At 38.6% G+C, this 15,797-nt stretch overlaps 1 protein-coding gene across 6 annotated transcripts in view; it reads right to left on the reverse strand.

Annotated features, from left to right (window-relative positions):
* fam184ab (family with sequence similarity 184 member Ab) overlaps nt 1-15,797 on the reverse strand; it is a 651,259-nt gene that overhangs the window by 313,981 nt on the left and 321,481 nt on the right. For all 6 annotated transcript variants that reach the window (XM_039747649.1, XM_039747653.1, XM_039747651.1 and 3 more), the window contains exon 3: nt 1,940-2,075. In XM_039747649.1, the coding sequence (XP_039603583.1) occupies nt 1,940-2,075 (136 nt within the window). The remainder of the gene's footprint in view (nt 1-1,939; nt 2,076-15,797) is intronic.

The following is a 15,797-nucleotide window of genomic DNA, read 5'->3' on the forward strand; positions in this document are numbered from 1 at the left end:
ATGATAAGCGAACCCCATGGAGTTGGCATTGTCATGAGTTTGGCTAAATTATGAAAATGTTTGCGAATTTCACTGAACTCCATGACAGGGGAAAGAGGACCTGAACTTATTTTGAGTGGATTATAATGGTACAACAGTCTTTAAAATGTGTCTGAGGGGTAGGGAATCATCTGCAAACTATACTGGACCAATTATTGTGGTCAAACATGTGACCTGCGCTGTGAGGCTGCAGTTCTAACCACTGTACCTCAAACAACAAAAGATGCAGACAGAGCGGATATCCATCCATCCATTATCCAACCTGCTATATCCTAACTACAGAGCCAATCCCAGCCAACACAGGGCACAAGGCAGGAAACAAACCCTAGGCAGGGGGTCAGCCCACCACAGGGCACACACACACACCCACACACTAGGGCCAATATAGGATCGCCAATCCACCTAACCTGCATGTCTTTGGACTGTGGGAGGAAACCAGAGAACCCGGAGGAAACCCACACAGACATGGGGAGAACATGCAAACTCAATGCAGGGAGGACCTGGGAAGCAAACCCAGGTCTCCTAACTGCGAGGCAACAGCGCTACCCACTGTGCCACTGTGCCGCCCAGACAGAGTGAATACCAAAAACAAAATGCAATTCATTGCCAAAAACGCAAGACAAAAATAACATAACGCATTGCACGTACAGAGTGCCACTTTTAGAGCACACATTGGCATCAGCAGCGTGGGACTGGCTTGTTCCATTCTTTGAGGTAATCCTGGACACACCTAAAATGATCAGTTTCGTTTCCAATTTATCTGTGCAGATACTTTCATCAAGAAAGAAGAAAAGATTTATAAATAGTAATAAATCTTTTGCTTTTATTATTTCAAAGCATGTCCTGTGTTTTCTGTTGAGGGGTGGGGAGTGGGAGGGCTCCTTTAAGGCTTGTTTTGGGGTGAGCACATGGCTAATTTGTGTGCATAATAAGCCATGCGGTGATGCAGAAGGAAGTTATATACAAGTTATATATCTGGTGGTAGTACTCATAATATTCTTATTCAGGTCAGCTAATGTACCAATTAAAAGAATATACTGCAAGATTTTTGTTTATTTATTTTATACACACCTGGGGTGTAAACTGGCAGTGTTTCCCAACCTTTGTTGCTTTGAGACCCATTTTTACCTCTTTAAGTTCACTGACAACTCACCAATTAGCAATTGAAGAGTTTGGGCTTTGAGCTGAAACAACTGCAAATTGAAGACTAGGGTTTCCCCTTGGTGAAATGAGTATGGTTAGAGACGAGGAAAATATCACTGTCAAGGAAATAGCTTTTTATTTCCTTATATGCTTGCAACTGAGAATTGGCCAAGTTGGCAACAATTTTTCAGTAAACATGTGTGAAGGATCTGAATGTGGCTGCTACAGCTCTGTGATGTCATGCTGGCTTCTCAAAGCATCATGGGGCTCTTGGAAAAAATATTCACCTAAACCAGCTGTACAGCAAATTTCCAGGAAAATATTCAACTAAATAAGGTCACTGGTGAACAGAGCATATTCACCACGAAAAATGCAAAAGTCAATAGAGCAGACAGAGCGCTAATTATATCCAAGGGTGCAAAGCACATAAGATAGTAGAAGGGGTGTGGAGCCATTGAATCCCTACAGGATGCTGCTCACTTGTTTTTATTGAGCTGATAACTATTTTTACAAAAAAAAGTACTGAGTTACAAGTAAAGGATCATTTCACTTTAAAAACTGCTCTCACTTTATAGGCCTGCTTGCAGAGACAGACACATTAAAACAGTAAAGATTTGTGCAATGTTGGCTTAATACAGCCGGCCATGGCTTGAAACTGTGAATCCAGGACAGCATTTTAAATGAATAGGCATGGTTCTAAATTTTGGAAATATATAACTACCAAATCTGTAGGAGTAAAAAAAACAAAAATCCCTACTGGCTTTTAGGAGAATCTCCGTGGCCTGCTGCTGGACTCTGTCTCGAGTAGCTTCCAACTCACACTCTGTCTCCTTCTGCCTAATCAGCAAAATTTCTGCATCCTGATTTGCTTCATCCAGCTGTTTTTGAAGCCCCTAGGAAAAAAAAATAAAACATCAAAAAAAGAAAAAAAATTTGATCACATCACAACTTGTTTTTTTTATCATTTACGGCACAAGTTCTTCTTGATTAAGAGAGTTTAATATGTAAAAACATATACAAATTAAAGATGTTAATTAGGAAATGTGTAGAGAAATTAAAGATTTGTATTAAGCACATATCTGCAGATAGTTCAGAGGACTAGGCTTAAATTTGTAGGGTTTGAACTCCAGTTATGTACGTATGTGTGGAGTTTGCACATTCTCACAATGTCAACTGAATTTTCCTCCCAGCACTCTGATTTCCATCCCACATTCCTGAGATGAGTTAATACTGTCCATCCAATTTAAGGTCATGGAAGACTGTAGCCTATGCCAGCAGCATCAAGGTTGAGGCTGGAGCAAATTCTGTATGGGGTATGAGGGAGAATGTTGATCCTACGTTAGCCCAGTGGGTTGAGTGCAAGTGCGACAGTGATGGACTGACTCCTACCACTTACCCGATGAGGCTTTGGCTCACTGTATCTGCATTTGAGTTTCCGTGAGTAGATTATCAGATACATCACTATGTAATTATAAAAAGTAATCATTTGAAACACTTAATAGCATTTGTTAAAATAATTGCTTCACACCTGGGAGTGATTCCGGACCCGGCTAACAAACCACCTGGAGCACTCCCAAGCACAGAATAAAAGGAGCCAGCTGCCACTACTCCAAGAGCCAGAGTCGGGAGGGTGAGGACAACGCTTGCCAGGGGAGGAGTGGAGGTAACTGAGATAGGAAGACAGAGAGAGAAGGAAGAAGAAGAAGAAGAAAGAAGAAAAATGTGCTAATTGTGCTATAGTGTACTCTGCTGTTAAGGAGAATGACAGAAAATTGTTCCCCGTGTAAATAAACGTCTGCTATGTGCTGAAACTTGTGCCTGGTGTCTGCTTGTGTCGGATTTGGGCAGCTGGAGTGCCCCCGTCTGGTGACAATATATATATCATTGTCCAAGATAGGTAACAGAATAATTTTAAAATATTTGGTATCTCCTGCCCTGTTTGTGTGTACCTTTAGTGCCTCTCCACAGTTGCATGTATGAACGTCTCTTAACTGGCGCTCCATCTCTTGAGTTCATTCAAATAAAGCCTGCTTGTCTGACTCTCATTATTTTTAGTGCACCGTTCTCACCTTCTGTCCAGTTTTATAATTTCCGTCTTTAAAGACAACTACTCTCTCAGCATGCCTCATATACCTTCTTGTGTGTCTCTCGCACCTCTTCTTTTGTCATGTCACCAAAGCCAAACTGACCAATCAGATTTCTTAGAGGGACTGAACCCACAGACCTTAATGTTTTATTATATAGTAGATATCCATTTATTCATCCATTTACTATAAATGCTAATCCAGAGTAGGAGCACAGGGAAGAGTAACAAAATATAGTTTTACAAATAATAAATGATGACTTACAGTATATATGCCCATCCATCAATTACACTTTACCTTCTTGCTGATAAATACAAAACTCAGCTTAAACCAGGGGGTGGATGAAGGACCACTAGCTGCTTGGCCAACTTGACTTGGCTAGAATGTCTGAGTTTTTACATTCTCCTGGCTTGTACTGTAAATATGAAGCTTGTGCACCCAGCCATTAATAAACTGTTTATGTACGTACTTAGTGATTTCTAACTTTTAAACTTGCTCAAAGGTATTGCACTTAATCCATTGGACCAACATTGTTTATCAACCTCAATTTGTTTAAACTGAGCCACTTTGCATTTTAATTTTATCCTGGTGTGATCCCTTCACAATCTCTCTTCATTTTTCACTTTTGTTTCAGTAAAAACACTGAGGTTTCTGACTATATGTCACTACTGCTTGTATTGCTCATTGTAAACAGACCAGTACAATCCTCTAAAGACACCCCACAATGCAATGCAGTAAGGCATACTGGTCGTTCCCTAAAACAGGGTGTGGCCATTTGAAAGTGTCATTCATAGCCAGTGCAGAAGAACAATGGGAATAGAGTCACATATTTGTCCAAAACATTCAGTATTTTAACTCCAAATGTGCCTCTTGTTTGCTATTTTTAGCTGAATATATTCAGTGGCTAAAAATCTGGTGCATTCCTTGTGTAAAGCCTAAAAAAGACTTTTCTATGTTGACCCTAAGAGTTAGTGCATAAGGAGGGGATTCATACCCCTTACTTGCATTAGAATGGTAAACAGGCAAGTGTCTCCTACAAAAAAAAGTAATAATGACAATTGTAGTGAAAAGGTGTTGTGAAGGGAAAATCTCTTGACCCAGGTTCAACTTACATAAAAAGATTCTTCAGACTTACTATACTTAAGTATAAGAAATTTAATTAACAAAGATTCCTTTGGAGCATAACAGTAGAAGCAGGTTACTCTCGTATTACTAATCAGTTTATGCTGACGCTTATTTTGTAGACAAAGGCTTTATAGAGTATGAATATACAAGACAATATATCTGATAACATGTTAAATCTATTACAAACAGGTCCATATATGGGACATCAGATTATCCTGTATTAGATTACATAGAAAGATACCTGATACTTCATGCTGAAGGTGAGGGGCTAGCTAGGGGATGCATACTAAAGATAACCTCATCTTACTGAGAATAGGTAGACAAAAGGCAATATAACTTAAAAGCTTAATAGACAAAAATTGTTATATAAAGAATTTCCTCTACAGTTGAAAGTGTGGGTGTTCTTCATCTGAATGATCATAATGATTAACAAAATGGATTAAATAAATACAGATTTCAGGATTATTATTATTACTATAATATATTAGACTGACACCTTTATCCAAGGTGTATTATAAGATGGGATAACAACTGTTAACAAGTAGTTTTTACAGTTGGAGCGTAGGCAGGTTAAGTGACTTACTCAACGTCACGCTGTGAATTGACACCCTTGGGGGTTAAAGTCCAGGGTCTTATCTACTGCACATCCACTAGATGAATGTGAATATTCTGACTTGTGGTTCTGGTCATTTCCCTTCTCTTAAATATATAGGAAGCCAAAATTCTGAATGAGACACGGCTTATTAATGCTGAAAGCAAACTTTTCACTAGCAAAGTTTCTGAAATGAATTCCAAGAAAGCATCTGCTTGTGCTGTTGTGTTCAATATCAAGAGTTTATTCAGAAATGACTCATTCTGAATTTGCCATGGTTTCAATGAACTATGAAAACTTCTAATTCCCTTAAGTAATTCATTAATACAAGTAAAAATCAGTTTTAATTTATCTTCATGACCTTGCCGCTCACCACAAAGCTTTGAAATGATATCCTTGGGAGTACCTGTCTACACTTATTACCTTATCTAAACAACGGAGCCTCTGCAGTCAGAATTGTACAATATGCAGTATATCCCAGGTTCACATTTGGCCACTTCCACTGAGTGTTCACTCTTTGAAAACCCCCCCTATACGCCTGCTTGATTCTGAACAGACTGCCTTTCAAACAAAAGGAGAACATTAAATAAAAAGAAAATTAGCACTCAACATATTGGCTATTTATTAGAGGCAAAACAACTGAAAGATTTTGTTTCTGATTTCATTTTTCAGCATCAAAATAATCTTTGTAGACAGAAGGTGGTGTTGTGAGCAGGTCCTTAACCCTAATAAACCAAAAATAATAAACAAAAGGACTTACTATAACAAAATAACACCACAGATGGGTACAGATATTGAAAGTCTTACACAAACAACAAACCACTCTAGACATGACACAAGGCCCAAACTCTGACCATCAGGTAGGGAGGCTGATGCACTTTCCTAACTCTTCTCAAATTTATAAAGCACTACAGAGTGTGGTGAAGGTGGCAGAGTACATTACAAGGACCCAGGAGTAAATCACTCACTGCCTAAAAAAGAGAAACAGGATAGTTTAAGACCACAGCCACTTTTCCTACTTCTTCTTTCTGGCAAACAGTACAGGGCAAATGGCACTCACATCCGTAGATTCAAGTTCAAGTAGATTTAGTTTCAAGTTTCAATCCATAAATTGTAAGGATATTGAACATTCAAACGTAAAAACAAATACTGTAAAATAAAAAACAGTCTGAGTGTATATGTATATATTTGTGTAAGTATATACTGTATATATAATGTCTACGCGTGGAAGTATGTCTATATGTCTGGCCCGGAAGTGAGAGGTGGAGTCGGAGTAAGGACTCCACCTCCAAAGAAACAGAAACTCGCTTAGCCGCTAATACACAAGCGAGGCCTTCACACCGGCAAAACAGTAAACCCTTTACTTTTCCTCCTGCTGCTAATACTGTACACAAGCGAGGCGAGCACGTCAGCAAAACGAAACCTCAGAAGAAAGAGACACTCACTTAGCCGCTAATACACAAGAGTTGCGAGCACTTTGGCAAAACAAAACCTTCTAGGAGAGAGATGCCCAGAGTAGTTCCTTTCAATTACCTGACATCTCTACATTTCAATTTTTTTATACAGCACGGGCTTACACATATATATAGATATATAAAATTACACATGTCCGCAAATGTGTTGTTATGCTGGATCAAAGGTTAGCAGTACACACTAACACCTTTTCTTCTTCCTCTAAAGTTCCTCAGAAGAAAAACCAACTTAACCCAACTTATGGTTCCTCTGCAGGCTCCACTTCTGTTTCTAACACAGACCTCCCATCTATTGACATCAATTCTGGGTGCAGCCCAACCAACACACCTCTTCCTGCCCATCTCCTGTTTTTCTGACAGCCAATAGTGTTCTACCTGACAGAGCCTGTGCTGTATGAAGATTTAACAATTATGGCGAGTTAAGAGCACTCTCTGCCCTTCGATTCTGTCACAGCACCTATAACACAAGACATCAGTTTTGCTGTGTTTGTGAAATCCAAAATACTTGCCTTTGTTCTGTAATTCTGGGTGAGCATTCATTGGTTGTCAGCTGTCATGCATACAGAGCCCAATCCCATGACTAAAGACAAAATTAAACCCATTTCATTTTACTTAAGTCAGCCGTAGACTAATTGGAATGAGTTGTTACAGTAGCATGCAACCTCTGACTCATTAAGAGTATACAGTAGAAATGAAGACTATGACTGAAGATCACAGGAAATGTTGCATAATGTGACAAAGCCTTTAGATTAAACAAGATAAAGTCAAACAACATTTAACCAAAAAAAAAATCATTGCACAATGTGGAAATTCCTAAGGATCAGAAGATAGCAAATATCATCCCATTATATGAAAAGTGTGATTGGGTTGACCCAAGTAACTATAAATCAGGAAGAGTAATCTGCATCAATCGGGTCTCATGAACAGGCATACAGTTTTTATAGTGACAGTAAAAAAACTGTTGTAACATTTCATTTGACATTTTGCATGTTGATATGGGATTGTGGTCAGCTTTTCTTATTTAACATTTCTTTGTTGCTCTGACTTAGCTTTGCCCCCTGACAATTCTATTCAATGGTACCTAAAGGTTATGCTTTCATCTCTTAGTCCTTTGGTACTAATACGCTACCCCCTTTGGATAAGTCAGTTCCCATCTTGGCCGTAATAGGGAGTTTTATAGCAAATTCAGATTTTTTATTATCCTTAGATCAGCAAATTTAAATTTGCTTATCAGCCCTTCTGGAAATGTCTCAAGGATGAAGAGTTGTTCAAGCAAATTCTGGGATAGTGAAATTTAATATGTTAAATAAAGCAGCAATGCCATTACAATGGAAAAAGACAGTAAAAAAGTCAACAAATATTAATGTCAATAGTGCTAGTAATGGTGCTAAAACTACAGACAGATAGATAGATAGATAGATAGATAGATAGATAGATAGATAGATAGATAGATAGATAGATAGATAGATAGATAGATAGATAGATAGTCAATCATACAAGAGGCTTTTGTGTGACTTTTATGGGACTGATTTAGGGAGGAATTAGATGAGGCACAGCCTCTTCGTATGCTTTTCATTTGCCCCTAGAAACGAAGACAAAGAGCTGGGAGAAGACCAATAACCATACCTCTGACACCTCTGCTTTCAGTCAGGAGAAGATAAATGGACATTATAAGGGTTGTGAACGATAGGGGGCGCTCTCGCTCCCTTGAACCCCTGTCCACGACTCCAGACACCAGGTAAAAGTCCTCAAGTTGACTTTATTTTGTCGCCACAGTGTACAAAGCACACTCTCTACCACAATACTCATATAAATCACAATAATTATCAATAAACCAATCCTCCAGCTCCCAGACGCATTGCCACCCTTCCACCCAGCTCAGCTCATTGTCTGGGAGTTCCCATAGTCCTTTTATACTCCCTGACCCGGAGGTGTTTCTGCCCAACAGTCCACAAGTCCTTATTCCTTCCGGGTCAGGGTAAATAGTCCTTTTCTTCAACCCGGAAGTCCGTCGCTATTCCTATGATGAACCTCCGGGTCACAGGGCACGAAGAAGCCCTCGGTCCTCCCTGCAGCTCCCTCCTGTGGCCCCCACGGCATCCAGCAGGGCTTTGCATAAAAACTCCATTGTCCATGATGCCCTGCTGGTCTTCTGGGAACCTCCATGCTGCAAGGAGGGCTCCACCTGGCGGCTTGGGTGTATTGGCTGGGATAAATGGCCGGCCATCCTTCACAGGGTGTTGCCATTCACTTGGTACCAACCACTGTAGGAGGCTCATGGGAGTGACTCCAGATTCCAATTTATACTAACTTGAAAGAATGTCTGTTTATCATACTCAGATGCAGTCTTATCCAGACAGACACTGGGGCAAATTACAATCTTCATCTGACCTGAGCTGCCTGTCTTGAAATATACTACATTATACAGTACCATCCAAACAATTCAAGTACCTAAACTTTAGATACTGTAATTGTTATACTGAAAAATTGGGTGTTTGGTTGATTTTATTTTGTACAATTCTCATGTTATATTAATATTCTGTTGTTTTAAAAATACCTTTGACATAAACCTCTGACCTTACCCAGACATGCCTTCACGCTTTTTTGTTTGAATTAATAGTTTTGAAGAACAACTAGTAGTTAGAAATGGAGATGGTATGACAAGAAATTATTGAGCTCAAACGGTTCAATATTCCCAAATTCATCTATGCTAAGAGGACAGTTTACCCAAGGGCTTGTATGTCACATATGGAGATAATTTTAATGACTTGGTCTTCCCCCTTGAGTTTATCTCCATGTCTGATGGAGTGGATTGAATGTTCTCTCTCAATCAAATTCCAGTCAGAATGCCATCTCATCTAGTTATCAGATGTTGGAGAAACAGTAGGCTGTTCCTGTGTTGAAAGATTTCTGACTAGTCATTTAGTGGAAGGACTGGCCATTTATGTGTCTTTTTTAATCAATATCTGTATCAAATAATTTATGTTTGCTTTTGTGTGCAGGTTTTAACAGTACATTGATTATTGCACGGATAGCAGCAGTTAGAAAAAAGAAATGGAATCAGGAGACAGTCATCCTTCTATATAAAAGTGGCCGAGATTGTCCTTCCGTCCCGTGAGTGCTACGCAGGCGCGGAGTTTCACACACACCCTGTCCATTTTGCAATGCACGATGGGATATGTAGTTTCGTTTTTCCAGTTAAAAGATGATTTTCTACTCCAGACTGTGCGATATCTTCTTCTTCTTTCTTACTATATAAAAGCGGTCGGGTTTGTCCTTCCGTCCCGTGAGTGGAAAGCGTAGCGGTATTCCGCTTATCACAGAATTACTACTTGCAGATTGCGGTACGAAGCGACATGATGTGAGCAGAGTTCTGGTACTCCCATCGTTCCCTTGCTTTTGTGCGAGATGCGCTGGAAAAATAGACAAAATTAATGTTGATGGAGTATAAATGTCTCACCGCGTAGTAAATATCAGGGGGGTTCAAAAGGGCGACCTCAATATAGAAAAAAAGTTTAGATTTCATCAAAAAATAACAGAAACTATGAGTATTAAAGTAATACCGCTCAAATGCAATATAACCAAATTAATGAGTTTGTATAAAATATCAAATTGATCAACATATTGAATTGCCTTACGAAGTGGTCAACTTAAAAGGCGGGTCAGCCTAGTGGTGTATATAAAACTAGCTAAGGTCAGAGCCACGTGAGTGTAAATCAAAGCATGAAACAATAATTGTAGTACAGATTCAAAACAAGAAAGTCAAAACCAGGAATTCACATACAAACTAAGCCAAAACGCAAATCAAAGATTGTGATCAAAGTGGTGGAAAAGAGTTTGTAATCAGAAATCAATATGAGATACGAAGAAAATAACACTAGGCATTTGTGTGGTATCCACAAACTTGTGCATGATGTTGACTTTTATATCTTTCACCTTGTGATTATTCCATCCTGTTGATGTTCCTCGACACATTATATACAAAGCAATTCAAAATGGTGGAGCATGAATAAACAAAATGACTCTGTGGGAGAAAGGAATTCATTTTTGACGTAAGAAAAAACTTACTGATATAAAAAATAAATGACCGTACATAATTCTTTGGTCTCTAAAACCCTCAAAATGAAAATTCTTTATTTTCAATGTTCATCCATCGTGTAATTCACTTATTCAGTTCAGAGTTGAGGTTATAAATGTTAGTCTTTTTACAATTACCAGTAATCAGTTAACCTAAGAAATATCTGGGAATGGAAGCATGTATTCTTTGCCAGTGTAATTTCATTAAGCTTGTAATGAATTTTCAAATTGAACAGAACATAATTAATAATGGGCAGAGTCTGGAGATATAGTGTGTGGGAAGCCAGTGCCAATTTGACTTCATTAAACAAAAAAATAAAATAAATGAAAAAACCAACCCTGCCTTTGACAACAATTCATCAAAGAACATACTCATCCATACAAACACAAGGCCAATCTGGAGTTTCTATTTGACCAAACATACAGTATATATCCTTAGAATGGGAGAGCTCTGTTTTAGTTAAGTACAGACGAGGCTGAGTGAGTCTGAACTTTGAATAATTCTTTATAATAATCAGCACACACAGTAGGTGGAAATGGTGTTTGCGTCAGATCACCTTAATCTGTTGTTGTCACTCTTCAGCCCAAACAATCCATGTCTGTCTTTGTTTTGCTTCTTTTATGTTCTTGTCTTCTGGTTTTAGTAGGCTGGGTTTCTGTCCCTCTTCTTTTTATTTGAACTATAGATAAGTAAATTGATTTTATGTTACTTTATGTCTGTTCCTTGGACATCGTCATTCTGACACTCCATTGCCCAGACACGATGTTGCATTGCTAGGGAGCTTATTCCAGAAGTGGCATTTTATGATATCATTAATACTTTGAATCCTGACATTACGGATCCACCTCTATTCACCTTGACTTGTGTTTCTTATTTTTAATTCTTGGTTTACAATTTTGATGAGATAAATGGTGGGCTTGACTCTTGGTGTTGACTGTCTGGCTTGTTTAACATTTCCTCTCCTGGTTATTTGCATTCATTCTGTTTGACCTTCCTAGTGCTACACACAACACTGACTTACGTTTCCTCTCCTGGATGCTGCATTATAATTAGTCTGTCAGTCAGATGTGGCAGCATGACAGAGTGTGGCCATCAGTGGAGTCACTCAGAGGTTTGTTATTGGACTATTATTCTTTTTAATTTATATTAAAGATAGTGTCTCTAACTTAATAAGTAAACTTGTGAAATTCACAAAACTGGATGAACACCTAAAAATGCAGTTTAGTACGACTTGCTACATGCTGGCAAAATGAATATCATAAACCTATGATTGCAGCCTATAAAAAAGTCAGGTGTTTAGTTGATGCAACATTCTGATTATTGAGGCAGGAGCAATTAAACAGACAAAACAAGTCAACTTATATTATAAAAAGTGTTGAACATACATTATTTCAAGACATATTAGGCACAGATGCAGGTTAGGTGGATTGGTGGTTCTAAATTGGCCCAAGTGTGTGCTTGGTGTGTGTGTGTGTGTGTGTGTGTCCCCTGCGGTGGGTTGGCGCCCTGCCCAGGTTTGTTTCCTGCCTTGAGCCCTGTGTTGGCTAGGATTGGCTCCAGCAGACCCCCGTGACCCTGTGTTTGGATTAAGCAGGTTGGAAAATGGATGGATGGATGGATTATGCACAGACTACTTCAAGTGCTGGGGAGCTCACACCTTGAATACTATGTGGAGTGCTGGTCGCCACCGTATAAAAAGACAAAGAAGCTGTTAAAAATGGCCAGGACATGTCCTACTCTGCTGGGCTAAAGGAGTTATTTTGTCTTTAGTCCTGAAAAAAGAAGCCTGCATGACGACCTAACTTTATTCGTCAATGTTGATCTAGCAGAATTCTTTCAAGTAAATGATTACCTTCATTTCCACTTGTCTACACAAGTTCATATATAACTGAAACAAATTTTGCTGAGTCCAGTTCACCAATGACCTTGCAGATTTTCAAGGCTTGGATTAGGTCTTCATGTGGTCTTTTAAGTTCTAGAAATGAAGATGTTCAAATTTCTTTGCCTGTATGAGGAGCTCAGGGACAGCAATGATTTTTTATAGTACTGTGCTGTCCGCCATTTCACAAAGCCCACCAGATGTAGGATATCATGCATGTTATAAAGTTTGTCTACAACTCAACTTTGGTTATGTATAACACTGCAGCTTAAACTGAATTAACGTTTTTAACGGGTTTTTTAGAACAATGTATTTTGCATCTATGGAACTTTGAATATGGGTGGTGTTATGCTGCAATTTTTACCCAAGTTTCTGTTCAAATCTCTGACTGACTGTTTTAAATTGTCAATATTCAGCAACTCTAACTGACAGAGTTTAAGTCCTATGATTAAACGGAATTAAAAATCACCAGGATGTCTCCATCCTTCTTCTTGTTTGCAACTGAAAGTTTTAATTTAGAGTCACAGATGCAAATCATCGTGTCTTGCTGAACTGGCAAAGGCCAGTAGTTGCACATCAAATTTTAAATTACGAAAGCCAACTGCCACCTCGCCTTATGGAGTAGAATTTTTTCTCTCATTCTAACGTGGTATAGAATGCCTCCACAGCCTTTAATGTGTAGGATGGGAAGCAAGCAGTGAACGGACTTGAGCGGGTTCCGTTGAAAATTGAGTAAAAAAAAATAACATCACCCAGAATCACTGCAATTATTTTCATATCAATTTCAAAAATTGTCAAGCTGTACTATATATATTTTTTAACAAAAGGGGTTTGCTTGAAAATAGAAAAAAAATATTTACAATAATAATAAGTGAAAACAGCCTGTAAACACACTTCAGTGACAAGGGACTACTGACTCATACTGTATTTTCTCATTCTGACAGGATATATTATAAATATATCTCATGACATTTAGGCATATGATATGCATTTCCTAATAAATATATCATGTCTATCTTACCAGAAAAGCAGTGACTGTAAATCTCTTAATCCAAAATGTAGTGGCCATCTAATGTAAAACATTCCACAAGGGCTGCCAAATACAAACGTTTCTTAATGTTAATGCTTAATGTATGCTTCAGTTTCCGGGTCGATTTTGAGTTTTGACTTAAAGGTGGCAGAAAAATTCGAGAAATTAGAATGAACGCTTGAACAACAACAGGAACCAGAATGATGGCCTTTGCATGGGTGACATTAAATTTTATTCTGAAGCTTCAAAAAGTGACATTATAATCTAAGACCATCAAATCAGCAAGCAATAAACCATGAGTTCTGTTTTGTATGTAGGAGACGGTGGCACTGACCAGAAAGCAGGAGACAGAGCTGGAGGTGGCAGAGTTAAAGATGCTAAGATTTGCATTGGATGTGACGAGGATGGATAGGATTAAAAACGAGTATGAGGGTCAGCTCAAGTTGGATGGTTAGGAAACAAAATCAGAGAGGTGAGATTGTGTTGGTTTGGACATGTGCAGAGGAGAGATGCTGAGTATATTGGGAAAAGGATGCTAAGGATAGAGCTGCCAGGGAAGAGGTAAAGAGGAAAAGAGGAAGGCCTAAGCGAAGGTTTATGGATGTCGTGAGCGAAGACATGCAAGTGATGGGTGTAACAGAACAAGATTCAGAGGACAGAAAGATATGAAAGAAAATGATCCTCTGTGGCAATCCCTAACGGGAGCAGCCGAAAGAAGAGGAAAAAGACCATCAAATCAGTAAGCAAAAAACATGAGTTCTGTTTTGTATATGAGTGAGCTTTGTAAGCAATTTAGCCTTCATTTCAGAATTTTTTTTAAAGAATCCAGAACTTATTTTTCTACAAGCCCCTGTCCACGAAATTGATTGATACATGACAGATTTGACCTCTAGCCTGAAACCAAGAGGCAATAGAAATGCAAGGGTATACATTTCAACGTGATTTTCTCAAAGTAATAGAGAATCAAGTCAAGCATGAAGACTAAAAACATATGCAAGTGTGTGTTCACCAAAGTGAGTTGAGTGATTTGCTTCCATCCCCTGAAAAATTCAAGATCATCGACTCAATGATTCATTTATTTATTTCATTGAGCTACATGTTTCTTCTTAATATTATTACAAACTCCATAAAAGTCCTGTTTCACTAAGACTCAGTTCTGTTACCTATCCAAAAAAACAAAAGCAGAATAAAAGAAGCCTCAGACCTGTTTGTTATATTCTAAGTTAGGTGTGTCATAACAAAGCCAAATATGTTGACTAGTGTGGTCTACAAACCAATGCAAAGAATCATTTCTCCACAAGTCTTTTGTCCATTATGGATAGCTTGCTTACCTGTGAAATTCTGAAACATTTAGAGGCCACTCCATTTTGAATATTTTACTTGTATTGTTACTACGTGGGTACTCTCGCGTGGGGTTTTTAATTGGCTAAGCGACTAGCAAAGAAATAAAAAAAATAAAAATAAAGCAGAGAACACTCTTGTACTAAGGAGGAGTCCCTTCCATTAGTAATAATGGAAGTATCCAGAACTTTCTAGTATTAAGTTGGAGTTTCATGAAAATTCAAGCAAAAAGTACAAGTTTCTATTTCATCCCTCTTTGATTACAGTCTCAACAGAAACAAAGGAAAAGATGGTCCAAGGCCTGCAGCAGCCATCATTACCAAACATTCCTCAATGTCTTCAACAGAAAGAAGAAACATCCTTCTCAGATGTCCTCAAAGAAAAAGGCAAAGAATGGTCACAGTCTCAAGAAACCACCAGAACAGTGGACAGATGATCCAAACTTCAATGAATTTTGTGAACTGTGGCACGCATGACAGTAGTGAACGGTGCAGCTGAAACAGTTGTATTCTGTGACTGGTCGCAAACCATTTTTCATCTTTATTAAAGCTAATACCTAATGTTGTAGACTTACAAGTGTGGAACAGCTGTCTGCTGTTCAGTTCAGTTGACATTCACAACTACCAAATGGCGTCACCTCTAAATGTTGTTTATTTTCATACAAATTTCGTGTGTTTGTTGTAAGTATGAAAAAGACTCAAACTAGCCTTGTGGACAACTTGACTCTGTTACCTTTTTTGGTCCGGCCAAATGTGGACGTGTGACCTGCTTGTACAAGTTGGGGTGAGGAGTTCAGAGAATCGGATCACTTAGTCATTCAGATGCCACAAACCATTTACTGCTACCCAAGTTGTTCCTCCCCACTTGTTCTGCCTCTTTTCTCTTTCTGTCACTTGGGTCACTGCACTGCACGTTAATTCCTAAGGTTGCAATTGCCACTGCTGACTCACTGTGTGACTCTAAGTAAGTCACTTACTGTAACTTGTGAGTATTTTAATTTTACTTTAACTTGGT

The sequence above is a fragment of the Polypterus senegalus genome, chromosome 3 (assembly GCF_016835505.1).
Source record: "Polypterus senegalus isolate Bchr_013 chromosome 3, ASM1683550v1, whole genome shotgun sequence".
Lineage (NCBI taxonomy): Eukaryota > Metazoa > Chordata > Cladistia > Polypteriformes > Polypteridae > Polypterus > Polypterus senegalus.